Source organism: Fringilla coelebs (genome assembly GCF_963513975.1).
Source record: "Fringilla coelebs genome assembly, chromosome: 7".
NCBI lineage: Eukaryota > Metazoa > Chordata > Aves > Passeriformes > Fringillidae > Fringilla > Fringilla coelebs.
The window spans coordinates 31,306,697-31,331,341 of NC_140035.1; the positions used below are offsets into that span (position 1 = coordinate 31,306,697).

Below are 24,645 nucleotides of genomic sequence, written 5' to 3' on the forward strand. Positions count from 1 at the left end.
GCTGTTTATTTAGGGCCATTGTAAGCCATCTATTATATATCCCAATCCTTAAATGACCCCTAAATGGCAATTTAATCACATTTTTCTCAGAATCAATACTGTTGTTGGAAAAAAATCCATCTAGGACTGCTAGGGACTAATATTGTAGTCTAATGACTATGACTACTCTCATAAATTCAATCCATTTTACTGTCTTGTCCTTCACAGGGGTTCCAGAAATTGCAGTTTGGAGTCTAGACTAGACAGGTTTATAGTTTTTGCATAAACTGGAGACATGTAGTTTCTCACTCCTCAAGTCAGTACATTTTTGCCACACACAAAGAAGAGCTTCAGCTATCAGATATCTCACATCCTTGTATTCAACTTGCAATTCCCACAACTGGGGCTAAAAAGCAAACTTTTTAGGAGGTTTTTTTTCTTTGTCAGATGCCCAAAGGTCACTTAGAGGCCCCAGTCCTGTTCCAGTGCTCAACCCCCCCCAGATCTGATGACTTTCTGATTCTTCTTGTCCCCTTAATGTCATTGTTCCCAGCATCACTGACATCACTCAGGGTTGCAATCCCCTGTTCAGTTTAAAATCGAGAATTGTTATTCCATTTTCTCCTGGAATAACAATTGCACCATGCTCTGGAGCTCATGTCCATGGACCCCTGCAGACAGCCTGGTCCCTCCAGAGGCGTGGAGCTTTGTGTAGCTTGCTGGGCACCACAGGGAAGCCTTGGAGCATGGGCTGAGCAGAGGGTGAGCCCACAGCTGGGACAGGGCAGCAGGCAGGATGCTGAGCCATGGCAAGGCCTTGATGTCCCCCAAGTGGGGACATCAAGAAACTTTCTCCACAAGGGAACTCTGTAAAGTCCCTTGCAATAGAAAGTTTCTTAACTGAGAGCAGGGAAATGGCACACATGCTCTCTTTCAAGGTCAAAGAGGGCTGGCAGAGGCTGTGTTCAGATCCTTTTATTTTTATCTATGTCTTTTGAATTTCCTCTGTTCCATATATGAGCTAGTTCCAGATATTATACAAACAAATCTGATTTTTTGTTTTTGTCTGTTTGCTTTGAACAAGGATGCAGACAGATCTCAAAATCTTGGCTGGCTTGGGATCCTGTCCTCCTTCCTAAACTAAAAGTCCTCCTGTCACGTGAGTGCCAATGCACTGATCTCTCTTCTGGCACTTCCAAACCACCATGTGCTTCCTCCAGAGGGTGACTGCTGTTCTGGTTTGTGTATGCTGTGACAAACATGACATGGGATGTGTTCTGTGTTGTGGCCTCAAACTTCTGCAACTGGACTGTTTTGGATTCTCTATCATCTCCTGGATGTGAGAAGATAATCTGCTTTCTACACGTTCATTCTGAACTGCACCGACTGGCCAAACTCTAATTATTTTATCAGGGTTTTGTTCTGGTCCTGCAGTAGTATCCAACAAAACTTTGTCCTAGATCCCAGTTCCTGTCTTTTATTAGTATTTCAGCACCCTCTTTCCACATGGCCTTTAGAGAACTTTGCATTTTTTAACTTTCTTCTTCTCTTCTCTTTTCCCTCCCCTGATCGACATCACTAATTTCTTGAACAACAGGCAGAAAACTGTTACTAAAAAAGAAAAATGGGCTTTGTTTATTTGTTTAGTAAGGAATTTTCTGGAAGAAGAGAATTGTTTCATAAGAAATTATCTCAATAACTTTCATGAAAAAAAATTTTAAGAGGCAAGAGAAATCTGGAAAATAAATTATTTAAATTGAACCATGAGATAAAAAAAAAGAGAAACCCTGACCCAGAAACTGCAGATTTTCTGCATAGCTGTCTAAAAATTCTCCAAGTATTCAGTCTGTAAATGGAGATCTGGATGAAGATGAAAGATTGTATAGGATGGCTATTGTTATCATATGTGGCAATCTCTGCAATGCTCTGGAGTTTTTTTACAACTGACTCTCTATGGGAACTTTCTGTGGTTTTATTAAAAGAATAATAAGGTTCAACAGAAATGTTATAAGAATCTAAAAAATTTAATTTAGATAATCCTAGAGGATTTAATTCTTGCATATTTTGACTGACATATTTGAATACACAATTATGCAGAGTTCCTGTTTTAGTTACAAGATACCTCATAAAATGGATACAGCATAAGAAGTACAGACTAGCTTCCTAGAAGCATGGAAATGTAAATATTCTTATGGCTATATTTACTGTCTCACTTGTGATTTTATATACTTACTGCACTTATTTACAGTGCTTAAGTTGAAAGCAGATGCAACTGTAAGACTGCAATCATTATATTTCCTTACCTTATTTTACATTATCTAGTTTTTGGTACTCTCTGGATGTTACTCATCACTGCACGTGTTTTCTGCTGGGGTTTCTCCCAGTGTGTGTTCTGTGGCTCACAGAGTCACTCACATGCAATATTACAGGAACAGCAACCTGAAAGAGGATTAATGGAACAGTTCAGGTGAAGTATTCTTATTCAAGCTAAGAGAGATGGAAAATAATGAAAGAACCTGAGCAAAATTATTACTTAATGGCTCTGCCAGGTACTGGTAGAACCACAGATGTGAGTGATATATTGATATAAGACAGTAGGACAGGTTCATTAGGGCAACAGTTTACACTGTGAGATTCACAGCATAGAGGGAAGACAGAATTCCTTGCAGCCTCTGATAATGATTACTTGAGAAAAGAAATTAGAAATTATTATGGGGGAGTTTTCTTCTACAGATCTCAAAATCAAGAAAACACTGGTGAAATATCCCCTAGCATAACTATTTTATCATTACACTTTTTATTTTTTAACTCCATGAGCTGTTCCCATTATTACTTCTTTTTAAATTTCTTGTTTAATAGCAAGGTAGTCTTAATTATCTTGTTTACAGTTCTAGTGAGAGATATAGATGAATGGCAGTGCTGGTTTTTCAATTACACTTCAGTAATTTGATTTGTGGCATAATACTCCATCTCTGCCTCACAACAATGAAGAAATCCACTATGTACCAAAATAGATGGAAAAAGACCCTTCCATCAGCAGGATTAAAAAATAAATAAGTAACTAATACCTCATTTGGTACCATCAGGAAAACCCAAGGCTTGGCACCATGACACCCAGCCAGGCTGGGTTTTAGAAGACTCCTTATTGCAGATGCCTTGTTTTCTGAAGCTTTCCCTCAAAATCAAAAATCAAAGTGTCCAGCTCTATCTACTTCCAGCTGTATTCTTTACCCAGGAACTCTGTTTTTATTTTTAGGGAAAGCATGATCAGATACAAATGAGTTGACATCACCTCCGGCAGGTTTAGGGGAGCCCACAAATCCTGAATCTTGAAAGCAACCCTCAAAGCTTTTGTACAAATCAAAGAATTCTGTTCAGGCTTCAATTCCCTCTGTCCAGGAGTAGAAGGAGTTGGCCCAAACACCTCATTTAAGCATTTCCTCAGAAGGGCCTGGCACGGGCTGTGTGCCTGCAGTCAGTGGGGGAGAAGAGGAGGGGGTGAAATCCCCAGCCCAGAGCACCCAGCAAAAGGCTGACTGCGGCAGGAGGATGCACAAGCCAGTCCTTGAGGCAGTCAGATGAAATTCAGGGGTCAGGCAAGGACTGAAAGGGTTCCAATGGCTCAATGTACCCACAAATGCTCAGGTTCTGCCCACAGACCTCTGAGTTGCACCTCTCTCTCTCCACTGCCCTACCTGAACTTACTTGCACAATCTGGTATTTTCCACTGAATTTCTGTGGAATTTGGATACTAAATCCCCACTGAGTCATGAGAAAGCCACTGGAAGAACACAGAAAAAAATAAATCTACACAGTAAGGATATCTGAGTGGGGTCACACCTTAAAGGAGTATTTTAATGCAGTATTGATGATGGTAAATTTTCAAAAGTCTCAGGTTTATAACATAAGGACTTTTCCAGACAGAAAATTTTCAGAGTGAGCCACACAATGGCACTTTTAAAGAATAAAAGCAGGAAGCTGCACTTTCTCTTAACAGATGGAAACAGCAGATGTGCCCAGATAATTTAATAATCTGTGACAATATTTGTTTTAGATCCAAAGCAGTCTGAGAAAAAACACATCAGATTTTCCCCAAGGAGATCAATAAAATAAAAATCAACTAACACCCAAATAGAAGAGGCTAATCAGCACATCACTACATTTTTTCATGTGGTAGTTTGGTGCAGTGTGACCTTGACACAGAGTGCTGCTGCAGCAAAGGAAACCCCACAACAAGGGACATCTGCATGTAATAGAAATCAAACTGACTGGTTAGCATGTCACCAGGCAATTCTTTAGAAAGATTAGACTGGGGGTCTGTAAATGTAATTGTAATTGCAGTTCTGCGATGTGCTTTACTGCAGAGATGTGCCACAGTGGGATAAAATGGGTAATCCGTCCAGATAAGCAGAAACAACTCACTGAAGATCCTGGGTCAGTTTAGGATTTTAGCAAGCAGAACTGATAATTGCTCCTTCTGCTCCTTTCCCTGCTGTTCACAACTGTGCAGCCTCTTACTGAGCCTGCAAGAGAGTTTCAGTGTCAAAATAAGCTGCAACCTACCTACACATTACAGGGATTTTAAAGTAGTAGGACAAAGTGGCCTACAGATATTTTAGTGTCTTGAAAAAGCCAGAAAGACATACTGGACTCTTCTGATAGCAGTACTTCTAACTAATTCTTGTTCAATCTGCAATAAAATAATGACAGGAAGCACAAGTAATTTAAAACAGCATAAAATCATAAGAGATCTTATTAGGAAACCTTTTTCTTTCATTTTTTTTTCTAACTCCAAAGGCTGTTGTCTTTAAGAGGGTTTAAATTTCCTCATTAAATAGCAAGTGGTTTGAATTATTCTGTTTACAGCTCTAGTGAGATCTATAGATTAGAGGCAATGCTGTTTTTCTCAGAGCTCTTCCTAGCTGTCTGCTCCAACTCTCATCTTTCTTCCTTTCTGTCCTCCCTTCCTGTAAAGGAAACATTCCTGCCCAACTCTTCTCCTTTCAGACTGCTTTACTCCTAATCCCAAGGGAAGATCCCTTCCTCATCTGTTAAAACAAAAAACCCTACCCAAATGCCAAATCAACCCAGCAACAAACCCCACCACTGCAGGTTTAGCTCACCTGGATGAGAAGGGACATTGCTGCTTCCCAGTATCCCCTGAGGCACTCAGCTCAGTCCTGCTGAGCCACAGGCTGTCACTGTCACTCCCCAGGGGACACACTCCATGCTGCCCTGCAGAGATCAGGAGCCAGAGAAGCTGATGTCTTTCCTCACCCCCTTGTGCCTCCCCTAAATTCCCCTGTGCCTTTGAGCACTGCTGCTGAGCACTTCTCCAGCACAAACACCCAGGTTTTCTCTCTTTGCCATGGCAGGTCCTGCAGGGCCCCCCAGCCTGCCTCAGCCTGGCAGTGCCACAGGGAGGTGGGTGAGACAAGGTTATTTCTGTTTGCAGCTTTTGGGAGGCAGAGTCTGGGGCACCTGTGTGGCTTGGAAGGGTTTCTGTGGCTCTGCTTTCACATGGAGGTATCTCAGCCCTCTTCAGCCTCCTGCTGCGTGCTTAGATAAGAGGGGACATCCCAAAAAAATAACAAATCACTGCTGTGGTGCCGTGGCTGTAGAGTGAGTGATGACCAGTTCAGTATGAGCTTCTTTTTCTGCCAAAAGCTGTTAAAAGAGTACAGAAACAGGACAGGCCTGATGTGACTCCCCTGGTGTGCCAAAAGCTTGGGCAGTGACTAAAATAATCTAGGATTTTGGTAAGTAAAATGAAGCAGATGCTTGTCAAGGTTTTCCTAGCAGAGCAGCCTGAGATTTGCAAACTGCATGTTCTGACTTAGATCAAAACCACAGAGCATGTTGGAGTTTAGCTTGGATTTGAGTTTTCCCAGAAACAACGGAAACTTGGTATCACTTCAGATCACAGATGAAACAAAGAAGTAAAATCTTCATTGCAGAGTTCAGTTTGTGGTCATGTCATGTGAAAGGAGGTCAGATTACCAGTGACCACACTGAAAGCTTTATTCATAGCTGAGTTCACATATCATGAGAAGTAAAAAAGCTCTCCAATATCTGACAAAAAAAAACATTGCAGCCTAGATGTATTAATGAAATTAACTTAGGTTAAAGTTTGCTAAGTAGATACATAAAGACAGCTAAAATATCAAATCAGAGCAAAGAAATTCAGATCAACAGAAAAACCACCAAGGAATGTTTCCAATGCTTTTGATGGTTTGGGTTTTTTTTTCTTTAAAATGCTGGCTGCAAATGACCCATATAATGTGGCTAGATAAAATGTATTGTTAAAGGATAAAATTAAAATTATCTTCATGTCATTAGATTATAAAAAAGCCTTCTGAGCAATTTTTTAAGTCTTTGTTCTGAGTATATTTGAAGAAAGAATAACATCTTAATCATGCAATTTTCCTATTTCCCTAAAACACCCCTTCCCCCCTTTTCTTGGCTCCATGACTCTGCCCTTTCAGTAGCAGCCCTGTGTGAAGGAGAAAGAACAACCTTAGTTAAGGAGGTCTAGGGCTTACAACACCTTACATTTAGAAGTTGGTTCTGGCAAATTTACCAGTCAGTCACACTGAGGAGAGTCCTCACTTTGCTGTGGCACACCCTGCTCAGCCACAGCACAGGCTGTTTGGAACACGAGACTCTAGGGATGATTTGAGTGAGAAAACTGGCAAATAACTCACAATTTGTCTAATAAAACCTAAATACTAGGATGTACATATCTGAAAACAGACTCAGGGAACAGAGAATGTATCCTGCACATAATTAGAGCTAGCTTTGCTGAACTCGTGTAATGCACTGACTTGCCTTCCAACAAAACCTTTTCAAAATATGGTGTTTATTTTGACACAATTGCTCTTTCACTGTAACTCCCTGATATATAATATTTGGTTTTGTTTCTATTTTGTAAGGCTATTTTGTTTCTGTCTTGTAAGGCTGCATTAGCCAGTTCAGAATAACAGCATATGTCACACATCTTTCACAACACGTTTCAACCTGTAGCAAGAACTTTGCATCCCTGATCCCTTTCTCTCACATCCCCCTTTGTTCTTCACTGAAAATGCTAGAGTAAGTAAAAATATTCCAATTTTCTCCTACTCTGCCCATATTCACAAAGCAAAGTTGGCATAAATTGTGTATCAAATGTATATAAGAAATGCATGTAAGTGTCTATGTATATAGACAATCAAGTCATGAGGATTTCTTAGCTGGTAGATTGCAGCATCACTGATGTGGCAGCAAGGAAGGCCACAGCTCTTACATCTATTTCTTGTGGTTACTCACTCTGCTACTGTGGGCTTTTCCAAAAGTTCTTTTTTTTTTGGGGGGGGGGGGGGGGTTGGTTTTTTAATTTGTTTTTTTTGTGGGTTTTTGTTTGTTTTTGTTTGTTGGTACATATATATCCTATATAAAAGGATATATTTAAACACATGCATATATAAATATTTGCATAATTAAAGGCAAGAGCTGGAGCTTACTGTGTTGATTAGCCAGTCTTGCCATATTAGAAAGGAAAAAGGCTCTTTTTCTTTTCCAAACTGCAGGTTGATTTCACATAGGCAGAGATAATGATATAATTATGAAATGTATACTTAGTTCTTGTTTTCCCTTTCTGAAAGAAAGAAAAAATAACTAAATTTCCTGGAGATGGGATTAGAAACATGTTTTGCTAATTATTTCAGGGAGGAGCTGGCTGCCAACCCTGGAGGAACAAAGTATTTACATTATCTGTCAAGTATCTAAGGGTACCTATGGGACAATTACAGGGAGAACCACTGTCACACTGAAATTTATTATATTCTGTCAATAAAGGTTAGTGTGAAACAATGCCAATTAAATAACAATCCATGAAAGTCACATAAAAACATACTGCCATTCACCACCATAAATCTGTGTCCCTCTGAGCAAAGGGTTCCTTGCAGATAAAATTTCCACAATTTGGATGCACTGACTAAGTGGAGAAGGAATGCTTTCCCCATGCATTGCCCTGGGCTCTAAACACATCAATCACTGGATATGAAATCAGGCAGCAAGAATTGGGAAAGCAGAGAGGATGGATGCCCCAGTGCCACAGAAGTCCAATATCCCTGTGCTGTGCACATATAACCTCACACAGAATTTGGTTCATTGCTTCTCTGGCAGCTGCTGAAAATGCTGACACAAGATGGAAAGTGATTGTTCAATGGAATTGCACAGCTTTCCCTCCTGCCTTACCCTGCTCTGTCCTCAGCTGCAAGTCTTTCCTGTGCCTCTCCCTTTTAATGACACTAACAGGCTGCTAATGTGTGAACTCATCATTTTTGTCCCCAGCCCAGCCTCCTCTCCAGCTCTCTATGCTTACACTGCCCAGCCACAGTGTCCAGACACCAGCTCCAGCCACAACTTCCTAAGGGAGCTGACAGAGCTGTTGGGACCTGACCTGGCCCAGCCCAAGGCCTGGCAGTCTGTGCATGGACAGGTGGCATCCTGTGGCACCCACTGCCCTCTTCTCCACTGAGACATCTCTGACTAAAGAGTGTTTTACCCTCAGCAGAGATCAGGAGAGCCCCTGACCACAATGGCAAAGACCCATGAAAAACTGCTTATACCTAATGCAGCTGAAGAGGAAAGAAGATTGTGCAAAGACCTGGACCACAAAAACCTTCTAAGAACTACTTGCACTGGATCCTGAGTGTCCTGAAGTTACCAGGAATTGAGACTGCTATGACAGAGCCCATATGAAAATTAATTCATCAATCAGTGCTGGAGGTAAAACTGTAAGCATCCAGTGCTTGGCTGGGTGGCCTTACCCTGAGTTAAGACAAAAATTTGGAGAAGGCACTGCTGTTGGTCATTTTTCTGGAATTCCTAGGACATGGCATAGGGGGCCTTCAGCAATCCACAGGAGGATCAAAGTATTAACAGGAATATTGGTCATGGAGAATTGTGTGGGTGGCAGAGTTGGGATGGTGGAGACAGCCAAGTCTGTGGGGCAGCAATTCCCTTTTCCATGTGCATTCAATTTGCCAGAGCCACAGACTGGTCCTGAGACAGCCCTGTGGGCAGCAGGAGTACATTTGGCTTGGCCTCAAGCAGCATCTCCTCAGCAAACGAACTGCTGAGGACCACGATGGCAGCCACACAAAGAAAGTCCTTCCAGACAGACTTTAATGGGAAGCTGGGACTGATTCAGCAGAAGCATCTAGTCTGTCTTTCATGAGGTTTAAATGATCATGCTTCAAACAAGTCCTACAGCAGTGCTGCTTGGAAGTCTGGTTTCCCTCTCAGCAGATGCTCCACAGGAACCAATTTAAGCTTGAGGGGAAAAAAACCCCAACTAAGGCCTATCAAATGAGATTCAGGACAGGATTTGTTTTCTGGAGCAGAACAGAAGTCCTGTGTAAACTGTTCAAGAGCCCAGATTAATGAATGGCTGTGGCTATGTAAACATAATTCTGGCATGGGCACGGAGACTGCTGGGGGAGGAAGAGGAGAGCTGAAAGAGAAGAGAGGAATCCAGAGCTGAAACACCAAAGGCTTGGTTAAGTTCAGAGTGGGGTACATACACCCCACCAGTTTATGCAAGGCACCGTAGCACATAAAGGTGTCAGAGTCCTTGAACAAGGCTGGAATTTCTGGGCTTCCTCCTCTTCTTTCCCAGAGCTGGACACCCATGTGCTGAGCACCAGAGGGTCAGCTGGACAGACAAATCCAGAGGTCACAGCCCCAGCTGCCCTCGAGGTGTGCACTGGTGTTCCAAAGCCCAGAGTGAACCCCCTCGACACTGGGGCCTGCTGGAATTTGGCTGCACAGCAGAGGGCCTTGACTGCCCTAATCCTGTTCTTCTGGCAGTTCAAAGGAATAACCATCACTGCAGCGGAACAACATAAAAAGATACAATTTATACATGGAATCTTATTTATGTCTAAATCTCAATATGAAGATAAAGGAATGGCCTGACATCCAGGGACACCAAGAGACTGAAAAAGATATGGAAGCATTTTCCTGTTTCTATCTTACCATACCTACAGTGGTAACAAAACCTGGGAAACATCTGATATAGCAGTGCAAGTGAAAGGTAAACAGCTTCCCCTAAGAAAATGGCTTTGGAAAAGCAGTTTGTAGAAGACAATCCCAGAGCAGCACACAAGAATTCTGGTAAGAACTTGTTTTTATAAAATAAAGGAATGGCACTGTTTACCTGCTTTCTAAATTTGGCAAGGTTTTTCTACCATGCACTTCTTATGTACCAATGGGACAAAAACTGAACACCAGAATGAAAACAATAGTCATTAGCTGGTTGGATAAAAAAAGGTAGACTGCAAGTCTGTACCAACATTTTCCTTTAACAAAAGAGTTTGAGGCATCACTACATCTTGAATTTTCCCTGCCTTTGGTCAGGTCCACAGGAACAAACTCCCCACAAACTCCTGCTGTGCTCTCCTGGAAGTGTTCTCAAGTGGTGCTTTCCAGGAGTATAACCTTGGATCAGCTCTAGTCAGAGCTCAAGTCGTGTGATGCTGTTGCATAAGGTGTGGGGAGGAAAAGCACAGCTCTAAGGAAACAGGGAGCTGTAGATCACAAACTAACCCAGCATTCCTGGAAAACAGCAGGCTTCTTAGGGCCAACCACAGGAGTTTTTTTCCAACTTTTCTTGGAGGCTTATTTGCCCTTTGAAACACCAACATGCAATCTGTGATTCCCAGGAAGAAGGCTGGATGTTAGGTTTTAAGAAAAAACAGTCTTGCCACTGTTTCTAAGCAGAAATGTTGAGATATGCACCTACTATGTATTTCACAGCCTTCCAGATAGCTCTCTAGGAAGACCTAAATTGTGGAAAAATGAAAATTAATTCATTAAACCAAAGCAATTATGAAAAAAATAAGTAGTATTCAAACAAATAGAAGCCAGAGTACTCTAGGGGCTTGCAAATAAGGGCTTGCATTTATAAAACACAGGGATGTTACATTTTTTATATGGTTCATTAAACTCTCTCCTGCTTATTGTTTTGCTGCTTTTTAATCAAATTTGGGGAGTCAGAATGTGTCCCTATTTAATCTACATTTTGCCAGAATGTACCTGAAGGTACCTTTTCCCATGGGTTTCCCCTCAGGCTGAGGAAAAGCAAGTTTAAAATGTTCTCTGTTTTGTAACAGCTGAGAGAGGAGCGAATGTCTGGAGCACATTCAATGTCTGTCTGCACCTATTTGCCTTGTGCTTGAACTCCTGATGGAGATTGACTTGACATTTCCACAAACTCTGTCAGCTCTGTTAATCTGTATTCCTGTTCAGCAGCTGCAGGGCTGAAGCATCTCCCCACTGAGCCCCCCAAACTGCCCCTCCTGACTCCAGAGGTACCTCTGAGCATCAGCCTCTGAAGGAAAGCTTGCAGAGCCCCTGTTGTGCTTGTGTGCAGCAATCTCATTCCAGTGTGGACAGATCAATGAGCAAATATCATTTCAAATATTGTAAACAGTTTGTCCACACATTTTTCTGAAAAATGAAAGCCATCTGCAGCACAGTAGTTTTAGACCCTTGATAGAGACTGCTCAGTAGCATTTAGCTATATGTTCACAGATGCTCTAAATGTCTTCTCAGAGCAGTTAACCATCATGTGAGTGTTTTCTGTGGGCTGTGGGGTCATGCAAACTCAGGATTTTCCTGCTTATAACCTAACACTAACTTTCTGATTTTATATCAGCTTTCTCACTGCTTCCCTGTATCTTTTCCCACCATATCAGTTTGCTTATGAGCACACACCAAGATTCAGGATGACCCCTGCACCAGAATAAAATATTGCTTAGAATATTGCGTGGGATTTTTTTCCCTTTGGCATTCAAACTTCTAGCCAGGGAGGTCTGTGAGAGACTGAATCAGTGGTCCTGAGAAAACAAATTGCTGTTTTCCTAAGTTTCAAGTAAATTCATTATGGTTCTATGACTCATGTGTCTTTAATGGCCTTACTGGTTTATTTATTAGAATGCCAAGAGGCAGTTTATCTTGTTTACTTAGCTCTCTAGTCACATGTTTCAGACTTAAATAAGATTCCATTATTTTAAAATACCTCCTTTTAAAAGGGCTATTAAATAGTGGAATCTTCTATGAGATTATATTACTCCAAATTTCATCCATCAAGCCTTTGCCATGTCACCACAACACACAACTGTGATGACACAGATCACAGCCTTGTTCAGTTTTTTTACATCAAATATTACACAATCTACAGGTTCTGTCAAAATACACACAGTGGGTGATAAAAATCCTTAACACCCTCAGGGACAGCTTTTAGTGCAGACTCACTAAAACCTCAGAGATGTGAAAACAGACAAGCAACTTGTAAAGTCAATATTAACACTTTTTATCAGGAGACAATCTGACTCAAAATCTGGAAACAGCATCAAGGATTTAAATGTTTTTGTTAATTTTTTTTTTTTTTTTTGCTTCTCAGCAGCAGTACAGCAGATCATCAGCTAAGCTACATAAATACAGCCTGACTCATGGGTGCAGCACAGCTGAGCCCAGTCAGACAAGCAATCCCACAGAGCATTCCATGCTCCTGTGCAATTTCTCACTCACTTACCTTGAAAACTTTTACCTTTATTGCCAAGTGTAGTTGCTTATTTTGCATGCCAGGTTTATCAACCACAAATGATATGTGATCACGTCACTATTTTACAGGGTTGAAGTATTTAAAAAATTTATTCTGGCTTTTTCATAGTATATAAGGTTGCAAAAACAGGGGAACCTCATTTCTGCATTGTTTGCACTGTAGGTACTTGAACCTGCCATTATGGGGGCTCTCTTCCACCACAAAAACAATAGCAAAGTATGGACTGGAGTGATAATGTTCTAACATACTCTAAATATTAATGAAGAGGAGAAAAAAATTCTCAGATTTCTAATCTACCCAGGACCTTCAAGTAAGTTTTGTTGCTTTTCCCCCCCAATGAACTCTAATTATCTTAAGAGCCCTATCCTATTGCAGCGCACAGAAGGATTTTCTGTCTTTTCTGTGTGAAGGATTGCTTTATTTGAAAACAATGACATTTCTTTAAAAAAAACCCAAAATACAACACACCAAAATATTTAAAATGCATAATAATTTTCCAAAGCCAACCAGTTTAGATGCCTAGAGAATTCATTCAGTTATTTTCAGTGAAACATGCTCAATATATTCCAATTCTAATATGGTGCAGAAGTTTCAAAAAGCATCTCGTTTTTAATGAATAAAATGCTTACAGAATACAATCATAAAAGAAATAAAACTTGCCACAATTTGAATGTCACACATGGTAAAACCAGAGGTAGCTTTTAGAAGTACTCACATTGAACAGAATTTCTGAGTTCCTTTTTGGTCAGAGAAGCTTGTGTGTAGCATGAAGCTGCAAAGGAAACTGAACCAATGAGAATTTGAAAGGGTCTATCCTAAGACTCCTCTTTTGGGAAAGTTCTTATAAAGAGATTAATTTATATAAAGTTTTATCAACAGGCATTTAGAAAATATGGATGACTGTCATGTCTTCCAATCAGCATTAGAACAAAGGCAATTAGCTAAAGAGCTTTTGTGATAGCTTAGTACAGCTTTCTTCTGGAAGCCTTTGTCAGATATGCAACTTAACCAGGTTTTTCATATGGTACAAACTACTAGAAATTTGGATGAATGCATGGAAACTGGAGCTTGCAGCAAGCAGCATCGTAGACAAGGCTCACTGTGTTTACCTACTCTGTGTGAGGCAATATTCCTTGCTTCTGGCACAGTGCAACAGCTCCAAGAGCACTTCTTGGGGGCTGCAGACATGGCAAATCTGCTTCTTGGCAGCCCTTGTGCATCCCTGAGATAGCAAAAAAAGTGATGGGGCAGAACGAGAGTTCTCGCATCAGTGAAGTTTCACAAAAAATGCAGTGTGACTGAACTGCTTAACGCAGGCACAAGATGATATTTTGTTCCCTTTTGATTTTCCTCTATACTTCCTTCCTAATCTGTTTCTGCTCCTTCTTAATCTCTATTGCAAGGCAAAAGCTCTGCTGAAATAAACAGTGGAAAATGTGAGGGGAAAAAAACAACCCAAACAAGAAAAAAAGAGTCTAAAGGATGAAATCTGCTGACTTTGGTTACCGTCATTTATATGAGACTTAAAATAAGTTCAGTCCATTCCAGAGTCCACTTTTGGAGACTTAACCTGCAGGCTTTATCTCCAACTATATAGAAATTCGATTCCTGGGAAATTTCTTAAATACAAAAGTTAAACTACAGATATAAATTACATATTTGGAAAGCTTTACCCCATCACACAGAGAGACTACATATTCACTCTATGAATCCCACTGTGTCTTGTACTTCCAGAAAGTACTTTGGTCTGATGAATAAATAAATTTCTTTTATCTGTGCACCACCACTGGATGCATGCTGAAGCATCCCAGGCACGCAGCATGTATTACAAATGTCAGGCTCTCCCTCAGACACTGCCTCACCCCTCACAAATAACTGAACAAACCCACAGAGTTGAAATCCTGCTCTCTATGTCATTTCTGACAACTGCTCACCAGCTTTTCACCAGCTCACTGCGCAACTCATGCCTCAGTCTCTCATTAAGAATTTGTCTAAAAAGAAAGGGGGGAAAAGCAGGCTAATGAAGTACCAAGGCTGCCTTTTAGCTGAAGCTCACCAAACACCTATCAGCAGGCATTTTCAGTTGCATTTTAAAACATATGGCCAGTTATTCTGAGGGGTTTGTTATTTGTGACTTCTGCATCCTCTAATTTTAAAAAGCAACAACAAAACCCCAAAGTGTGAAAACAATTAAACTGAGAACTTCCCTGCAATTCTCATCACACCTCCTCTCTTTAGAGGGTGTCCAAAGGGTGACAATCTGTAGTGCAGGTAGGGGCTCTGTGTGTTTAAGCAGAGGTTTCTCAGGCAGTGACAGTCTCCTCCTCTGCAGAAGAGACTCTCTTTGTGAAGCAGAGTTGCTCAGTGAGAATGAGACCATGCTTAGTTCCACAAATTGAAAATTAATCATCATAATGAAGTCTCAGATCCAGCCCCGTTCCTTGGCAGATTCAATCACCTCTGGGATTACATGACCACGCTTCTGCAAGTGTGAGAATTTCTCCTTTTCTTCCTCTCCATCTGTGAAGCCAGAATGGAATAGAATTCCTTTCACCACATGAAAGATTTGGTCTTTACCAAATTGAGCAATTTGATTAATTTTCTGTTTAGCACAAATCCCATCTGTCACAGAGAAGGGCAAGAGCCACTTACAGACTCGCTGAAAGTAAAGATGGGTTAGGTCCTGCAATGATGCTCAGTAATTTATCAAAGGTTAAAAAAAGAAAACACCAACTCACCATATTTCAGTTGTTTGACTTCAGAATTCTAACCTAAGCAGATCATTCACTCAGGTATACCATGATAGGCAGGTAGGAAGAAAAAAATAGTTCATTTCATAGAAAAACAAGGAATTTAAAACAAGGAATCCTGCTTCTAGGTATTAACATAGCTTGGTATGACAGGCCAGGAGAGTTGCTGGACATTCAGGTGTAGCCAAAATCTACTATTACATGTCTAGATGATAGAGCCACAGTTAGCATGGTCAGCAGAGTGATTACAGTTTATTTACAGAAGAAAAAAAGAGAAATGGAAGGAAAAGCATCCAAAAGAAAGAAACAAGTGTCAGCAAAACGGGCAACATGAAGCTGAATGAAATACATTTTATTTTTGTTGCAATTTAAAAGTTAAAAAGTCTTGTTCCTGACTCATTAGCACCATATTTCTAGCCTAGTAGATGGTGTTTCTCTGTCTCTCTGTAGCAAGACAACTTCCACAACCAACACTACTGTGAGCAGCAGCAGCATCCCCCTCCCTCTGCCCAGAGCAAGAGCAATGGCCTGGGCTCCTCTGGCTGCTCCCAGCCAGGTATTTCAGAGCAGCAGTGCAGATGTGGCACGAGGTGCTGCTGCTCTGCCTGGGAGAGAACCCTGACAGCAGCAGGAGGGAGGGACAGCTCGTGCTCACAGCTCACAGCAGATGATGACATGTGCTTCTTACCTGCCAGCACCCATTCCCATGGGTGTTCAAGCCCCATTCCAGCAAATCCAAGTGCTTAGATGGGTTTTGAGCATTAGCTTGAAGGGAAGTTTTACAAGGGAAACAATTACCAGATGGTTTCAGGTCACTTCTCTCAGAAGCACTGACACCATCTGCAGCAGCCTGTGCCATTAACACACCTGGGTTACAGAGATTGTTTTCTATGGCTCAGGAAAACTTCAATTATTATCCCTCCCTCCTTAAACAGTCAGTCAGCAGCAAGTATATTGAGCAGAGAAGTATGGGGGAAGAAAAGGGCAAAAAGAAAAGTTAATTAAATCCAGGAAACACTGCAGAGAGAGTTACTCCCTAACTGTCAGTATTATACAGCTGCATTTGGAACAAGATTTTTCTCTGCTGATTGCAGATTAGCCCAAACTGTAAAATAAAAGGGACTGGAGTCATTCTACCCTGTCTGAGAGCAGATCCTTTCCAAAGGTGACTTTTGACCCATTCCAGACTAAACCCTCTTTTGTGGCAGATCCAGCCCAATATTTAAGCACCAGCCCACCCTACCTTCCAGCTGGGCATTTTAGTGAATGAACACTGTGTTCTAGGAGGCAATTTATTTAAAAACATTTATTTTAGGCAAAATTAAACAGACATTTGAGATTACATAGAAATACAGTTTCCAATTGGATCACATAAAAATTAAAAATGCACTGTTGTGTTGATTTAAGTATTTTTATATGTATTGACCAGGTATATAAGATTTAACCATGCCATTTGCAGTCAACTATCATAAAAATCAGTAACGAAAAAGGTTTCTTAAAATGTGCAAATATTATCTTAGTGTTACCATTGATAATAAATGACCACTAAATAGATGCTTATTATGTAAAGCTTTTTAAAGTACAATAAAAATACAAATTCTATTTGTTAAAAAAGGCCATTGCTATGGCTACTAAACATCCTCATTATACAAATTCGAAAATACTATATGACAAACAAAATTATAAAGACTTCTCTTTATGAAACATATACTATTCTATTTGTTAGTGATTTCATATATTTTTAATATATATTTCTCTATAATACTCTATATGAATGATGAACTCAGAATGAAAGAGAGGAAGACAAATGTAATGTGGGATGTTAAGGCCCCAATTCAGCAAGGTACCTGAGGATGAGTCAAACCCAGCAAAGGAACAATCCCATTCTTTTAGAGGACTCCAAAGGTACATGCACAAGTACTTTGTTGAACAAGGCATAAAAATACTCATCATGAAATTGAAAAATGTGGTTTTGGTGTAAACTGTGACTGTTAAGGACAAAACTATAAGTGTCAGCAAAAAGCCTCTCATTAAAAAAAAAAAATCTGAAAATTTTGGGGCAGGGAGGTTTCCACATTTTTATGTTTTGAAGAGAAAATACTAGAGGTTGGAAAGTTTTTGAATTGAATTCCTGATAATAATTTTCTGAGATAGGTTTAAGATGGTGTTTTATTGCTTATGAGAAAGATTAATGAAGAGTATGCATAGACATGTCAGCATTCATCTCACCAGCAGCTGAGAGTTTTGGTGTGCAGGTATTTCTGTAACATGAACAACCAGTGGGTACAAAGGACTTATACTTGTTTCTCTGCAGAAATTAAGGACATGGAACAGTAAAGAAGAGAGTAAAGGAATTATACTCAACAGAGCCTGGCTGTAAACACTCAGGTGTTGAAAGTAATTACAGAACTGAGCCCAGTGCCTGCTTATACACAAAATTACCTAAGTTCCTAAGTAAATGCAGGACCATAATCTTCCTTTTAAGTTATGGCTAGCATGTAATGGATTTCAAGGTACATACTTTACAATTCAGCTATAAAATATCAAAACAAAGGGCAGTTGCTTTGCCATTCTGCAATGTAGCAGTTCTTCTAGGCTCATTAAGCACTAATTAGCAGACTAGCAACTTGTTAGTTTCTAATACATGAATGAAGGACCTAAAATCTGGATTGTATAAACCAATGACAACAGATATACAGGGTAGTAACCACACAGAGTGATGGAAATCAATCACACTGCATCCAGATTTACTTTTGAAGCATATAGTAATGGTTAGTATTTTATGCTTTTTTCACTGCAAATTGAAATTTTTCTAGCAGATATTAATAATTTTACTGCTTGAATATTAAATAATACCTTAAAAGCATAATTTCAAAATGCTGTCAGGTAAAGTATTATGCAGAATTCATGCCTGCACATTTGCAAAGAGAGACAGAGAGAGAGGCATGAGTGACCTTTCTGAAGAACTTCTCCAAGCTAAGAATCATAAAGCATAGTAAACTCGGGCCAAAATGTGACAGAAAGAAACACAACAGCATAATTTCATCCATAATTCATAAACAAATACAACTTTTTACATTTGTACAGGGAAAGACTGGAAATAAGTTTGAATTTTTACAGAAGCAAGCCTCACAAGAGTTTACATGTTGAAAAAAGCAATTTTTGGCACATGGATAGTATCTGTGAGTATGTGTTCAGAAATAAAAAAACCCACTGTGAAGGAAATTCACAATGACTTTCTTGGCATCAGCACCTGCTGTCTAGTGGGTCAAGACAAAATACTGTGCCTTCAAGAGTTAATCCCATTTTGAACCCCTCCTGCAATGAAACAAGACATCATTAGTAAAGAGCCAAGTGAGTTCTGGAGATTACATTCTCCTTGTAAAAACATTTAAATCCAAGTATATCTTTAGGCAGACAAACTGCAATGATACTTCAGCCTGAATTCACAAATATTTACATTATTTGTTCAGCCACTTTTTAGTAAGTCTTAGTGGTTAACTCATAAAAGATGCACACCATACAACAGCATAGCTACAGTATGTACATAAAGTGAAGAAAATACTATAGAATAAACAATACTGAATATTCTTGTACATAGGTCAATAGAAATCCAAACAAATTTGACTAGCACCACATTGTTCAAGAAGATTTATATTGAAAAATACAGGTATGACATGAACATTGTTACTGATACAAGGTGCCTCCTATGTTCTGTGCTGCTGTAAGAGCAGCCCAACAAAAAGTGCTGACTACCCCACCTCAGAGGGCTGCTCTGAATTGCTCCCAGTGCAGTTAAACTGACAGGGCTTCACTGCCCACTGCCATCTGAGCTTCATCAAGAAGGCAGATAAAATCATGCTTGCTCAACTGCAAATGAAAAAACTGTGCATTTTGAAGGCATGTAACTCAGTAAAATAAAACACAGTGGTATTTTGAAAATGCAGTGAGTTGCTTTAAAAGTTCAGACCAAAATTCCTGAGTTTGCTCACATTTGTTTTATTAATAGAAACACAAAAAAGATTATAAGCTGGATGCTACCACCTTCTCTATGGAGAAGAAATTTATTCTACAAGTACTTTTTATTTTGTATGCTTTCATAGATACTTAGCTTGCTAAAGGCACTTAGTTCACACCACTCCTAAAGTAACAACTGCCCTTTTAATACAAGAAAACCACTCTTATTTTCATTTCACTTTTTGCATTAAAAGAAGATGAATAGTTGTGGCTTGACCCTCAAAAGTCACCTTGGAGCCAAGAAAATTTCAGTCTGTAGGGTGAAAGTACTTTGAAGGTTTAAGAATTGGAAATGGGGCTCTGACTAGAAATGCCATGAGAACATCAACTCCAGCAGCAGCTGTCTCAGTGCTCTGTTCAGTGAGAGTGCTGATTGTGTGCTATGAAATCAATAACAGCTCCTTTCATCAAGAAAACATCTTGTAAACAAGATAAATCTTTTTGTAAAACCATCTGTGTGGGGATTAGGCACAAACCCAAGTCTTTTCCTCACATGCAGAGCAGTACCTCAAGACCATACCTTTTGGGTTTAGAAGATAAATCCCACGTCAAACCAGCTTAATTTCAAACAAATTCAAATCACAGGCTAACACTTGAAAAGTGTATGAATATCTAATAACCCTGCCAGCTACTGCTATCAGGAGACTAATGTGGAAAAACAGAACAAACCTCCTGGCAATAGCTACTAAATGGTCTGAGAATTTCCAAGTAAAAGCTCCATGTTCCTAAAGGCAGATCCATACCATGAGATGCTGAGCAAGTAGCAGCACTGTGGTGTTAACATTCCTCAAGTGTGCTACCCAGTTTGCTCTACCTGGGTGACACAGTGCTGCCAAGGCTCACTAGTGTATTTAAGATTTTTCCTTTTTTTTTTCCTCTGCATTTTCCAAAGGATTAAAAAGAAGAACATTCAATACAGAGGATATTTCAAGTGAACGGTAGCTGAAATTCCAAGGGAAACACATCCTGTTACAAACAGACAGTGTTCATTTTCCCAAAGGGTAGATTAATTGATGTAACTGCAGTCAGAGGAGGACTGCTTACCCAGGAGAATTCAGAGAATTAACCCTGGGGTTCTAATCTGTTACATTTTAAACCCTGCAGTTACAGTGTGCCTAGGATGTTCAACTTTTGAAGTATCTGAAGGCTGCTTCCAGTTCTGAGTTTGTAAAGGGATACAGCAACAAGGGATTGTTGTTGGTGCTTCACCCTGAGGTTGCTTGATGAGCTCCAACAACAGAACATCACCAACAACTGGTTTGGCAAAGATAGAGACCTTCATCTTGAGCCAGCAGAGCCTTCACTGAACATCCATCCCATTCCTTTCCTGCCCACTCTTATTTTTATCTTATTTTTACTGTAAAGCACAGTTTGCTTGTGTCTTCAGTGGCTTCACTTCCAATGCCCCTTTTCCAGCAAGAGAAGAGCAAATCAGATGATGCATTTTGGAAATACACTCATCTCACTGCTCTTATGCTGAGCATGTTAAGTTTTTTCCACACAAACTGATATTCTGTCACTTAGCACTTTGCTTCTGTTTGCTATGACTTGACTTAGAGCTATATCCACTTTCTTGAAGAACTATGCCTCCTTGGCCTTTCCTTCTGCAGCTTCACTCCATCTGCTTCCCCCCAGTGCTGTTCAGTCCTTCTCAAGCTGTGATATTTTGCATTTAGAACAATTACATTTCACATATTTGCAATGTGATCAATGCTAATCTGTTCAGAGATTGCTGCTCTTTATGGATCATAATGATTAAAAAAGCTTTTTAACTTTATTACCAAAATGAACTGTCTGGGCTGAAAGAAATCAGTGCTGTGGTTGCCAGGGGGTGTTCCTGAGAACAATGGCTCATTCACCTTCCTGTCTGTAACAGGGACATGGCATTTCCATGGTCACTTCTGAGCCACACCAAAGCCACGACCATCAGCGTCAGATTCTGCACTTCCAAGCAGCCTCAAACTTCCCTAACAACCACTAGGCCAAAAAGCCCAACAGTATAGAGAGGACATCAAAGCAATCCAGGTGGCTAGATGGGCATTCCTTTCATTGAAGGAATGTAAAAATCTGTATTTTTTTTTCTCTTGGGTATTTAAGTGGAGGACATGAAGTGAATTTTCAGGGAATGCTGAAAAAGGCCACCCCATGGCACTGACAAGGAGAGGGAATGAGAAGGGCTATGAAGTGTGCATCTATCCTGTGCCTTGTTTTTCTGTGTTTATGTCCTCTTCAAAGAGCTTTTTTACTTTAGAGTCATTTTAACACAAGGACTGAGCAGGTTAGCTGCCTACAAAGAAATGGCATTGTACTAAGGGATGTGACTGATGCCCTAAAGAGAGGAGCAAAGCTTGTTTCCACTCAAAACAGCTCAGAAACAATCCCTCTTCCAAAACCAGCCTTTTTTTGCAGTCAAGGATAAAAAGATGTGAGCTACTCTGGTTAAAACCGGTAAGCAGTACAAGACAAAGAACTTTTACTTTACCAGAAGATAAATTTGCCAGATTCAATCTTATGGCTCAGAGGTTCACTCACTTATCACTTCACAGTGACTTCTCTCAATGAGCTTAAGTCAGCACAAACCCAATGAAGCAATGACAAATTTACATATCTCTGAGAAAAGCATTTAGAGGGCTGAGCATAACTTATTTGAGATGGAAAGATGTCAAGTCTACTGACTGCTTCAGGGCATGCAGGGAGAATGGCTTGCAGCTCCTGGAAGCTCTGTGATATTAACTACCTTGAGATTTTAATAAATTATAGCAGCTGCTGATGGCGTGATTCATGATCCAGGGAAACTTCTCCTCACTGCAAGATTTCTGGGAAAGTAGACATTCATTTTATTAATGTCTGGACACAGTCAAAGCAAAGATGAAAATATGTTTCAGCATAAGGGTGCAGGGAAACAGGAGGTTGGACAGCCATCAGAGAGAGGCCTGAGCTATAAAAGTCACATCTCGGCAAATGTTTGAGTTTTAAGCTCTCCAAAAAGATCAACAGAGACTGGACTGAGGAATGGAATAGCAAGCTTAACTGTGAAATTTGGATCCTCACTGAAGTTCAAAAATAAGAGTGTTCCCCTAGAGGCCAGGGAACTTTATCTGATCTCATTAAGTTCAGAATGCAGGATGCAAAGGAAAAGCACCCACTACTCAAGGGCTTATTGTCCAGTGCCTCTTCTATGCTGGGCTCTCCTCTCCCACTTTGTTCCCAAAAGCACAAAGCCAGATCAGGGCAGTTTTCTGCACACGGGGTGTGTGCTGAGGCACCTCATGTGTTCCTCGTAAGAAACTCTAACAGAATCCATAATTATTGAAATCCAGGCTGTGCTTCCATAATGCAAAGATGACAGATTCATTCACTCTGCATTACAGAAAATAAGAGAGGCCCACACTTCTCATTGCTGGATTTCCAGACCATGTTATGTTCTGTGCCCTCACCTTCCTCAAAGGCTGTTGAGACTAGCACAGCTGCTTCTGCTCCTTGAAAAGTTTTAAATCACTATGTCCAAACAAAGGCTTGCTCTCAAACATGATTGTACTAACACAATCTCTGTACTAAAGGTTTTGGTTAAACCATTTCACTAGTGAATCTGATACTGACAACTGGAGATTTCACAAGTTCACAGGGAAAACAAAGGCTTAGTATTAGCACCTGCAAGACAGAGTAAAGAAAACAACCATCAGCTGTCCTAACTTAAAGGTTGTAAGCCCCTAAAAAACCAGCCCTGACTCAGAGTTCTATACACAAACATAAATGTTGAAATTTTTGTACATAAACAAATATACATAAAAATAGAAACACAAGACAAACACGTGCACATTTCAATTGTAAATGCTTTAAATACCATTATTAAAATATGATATACCAACCATCGCTGACGCTGTGCACCCAGGAAAGCACAAGAAGATAAAAGAAACATTAGGAAAAACATGTTGTGATCTGTATTTTGCACCAATCACACAGTAAAATAACTGTACACAGTCTTTGCTTTGGCTCAAGCTAGAATCTGGGGGTTTTTCATCCCCTTGCAGCCGTACATTTGTTCTCAGCTGGATGATAAATGTCAAGTTTTGTGCCTACATAAAGGCCCACTAAATAATTTTTAGCGAAGGGCTGATATGCTAGGTGGGAGTGCCTTTCTTCACAACAGGACACAGTAACACCCTAATGCTTGGGGGTTTTCTTATAGATTGGTTGTCTCCTTTTTTTAGATCAAGAGAGCACAAACAATGATGGGAGGTTTTCATTTCATGACTTCAAATATCTTTGATAAATACATTTACTATTCCATTCCCTGATGTTTCATGAGGTCACAGCACTCTGTAGTGTTATAGGCAAACAATCCCAAATATTGTCAAAACATTACCTGTATAGGAACTCCTAATATGTGACATTTAAATATTGACACACCATTATTAGCGGCAACCACAGTTGCTACAATTTATTTTTCCCTAAAACAATGGAAATGCTGGTAATATATCAATGGGAGGTGCTGTAAGATTTGGGGTTTGCGTTCAAGGCTTGGTAAAAACATTATGGCATTCACAAAACACCAGCATGTTGTTGGAATTGCAAAGAAGACAGTTTTGGCTTTTTGCTGCTCTTTGAAATTATATGGAGGACCAAGAAGCTAAATTTCTTACTTCACTGTGAGCAGAGTTTGTCAGTGGAACCATCCTGAACTGACAAAGAAAAGGAAATTCACTCAGGAAAATAAAATGGTATTTCCATCTTCTTTAAGCCATTTTAAAAATCCTCTGCTGCTCTCTAGGCAGGAGACAGGACCAGAAGGAGCCTGAAAGCAAATGCTCTTGGACTTTGTGTGCTCCTAAGAGACAAGAGGGCTGAAAACCCTGGGAACATGTTCTGCTTAGCAGCCAGGATCCTAGAAATTCAAGTTTCCATTATTTCCAGCCTCTTCTTTTGCTGGCAGGCTGCTTAAAAAATACTAGAGATAAGCTGGCAAAGAACTAGAAGTTTTGAAAGTCTGACTGCAGAGCATCATTTGTTCCAAAACTTGAGGACTTTCTCCTATAATTGTTTCACAATTGGGTCAATAACTGAATGGACAATGTTGAGTGTTTCAGAATCAACAAACATTTTCTGATAAAAACACAACAGTTCAGAATTCTTGAATCAATTCTCAGGAGTTTAATTGCTCCAGGGTGCCACAGAGCTGTTTTTAAAGGCAGCAAAAAGTTGCCACGGTCTCAGAAGCACCTGTCTGCCCAATGCTGAGAGAAAACAAAGTGATGCCATTGAGGAGGGTACATTGAGATGGTGGAGATT

General features: G+C 40.1%; 1 protein-coding gene across 3 annotated transcripts in view; it reads right to left on the bottom strand.

Moving 5' to 3' along the window:
* Positions 1–16,626: 16,626 nt before the first annotated feature.
* Positions 16,627–24,645, bottom strand: part of GULP1 (GULP PTB domain containing engulfment adaptor 1) — a 142,563-nt gene continuing 134,544 nt past the window's right edge. For all 3 annotated transcript variants that reach the window (XM_084209281.1, XM_084209280.1, XM_084209279.1), the window contains one exon: positions 16,627–18,657. In XM_084209281.1, coding sequence (XP_084065407.1) covers positions 18,586–18,657 — 72 coding nt within the window. In that variant the 3' untranslated portion in view covers positions 16,627–18,585. The remainder of the gene's footprint in view (positions 18,658–24,645) is intronic.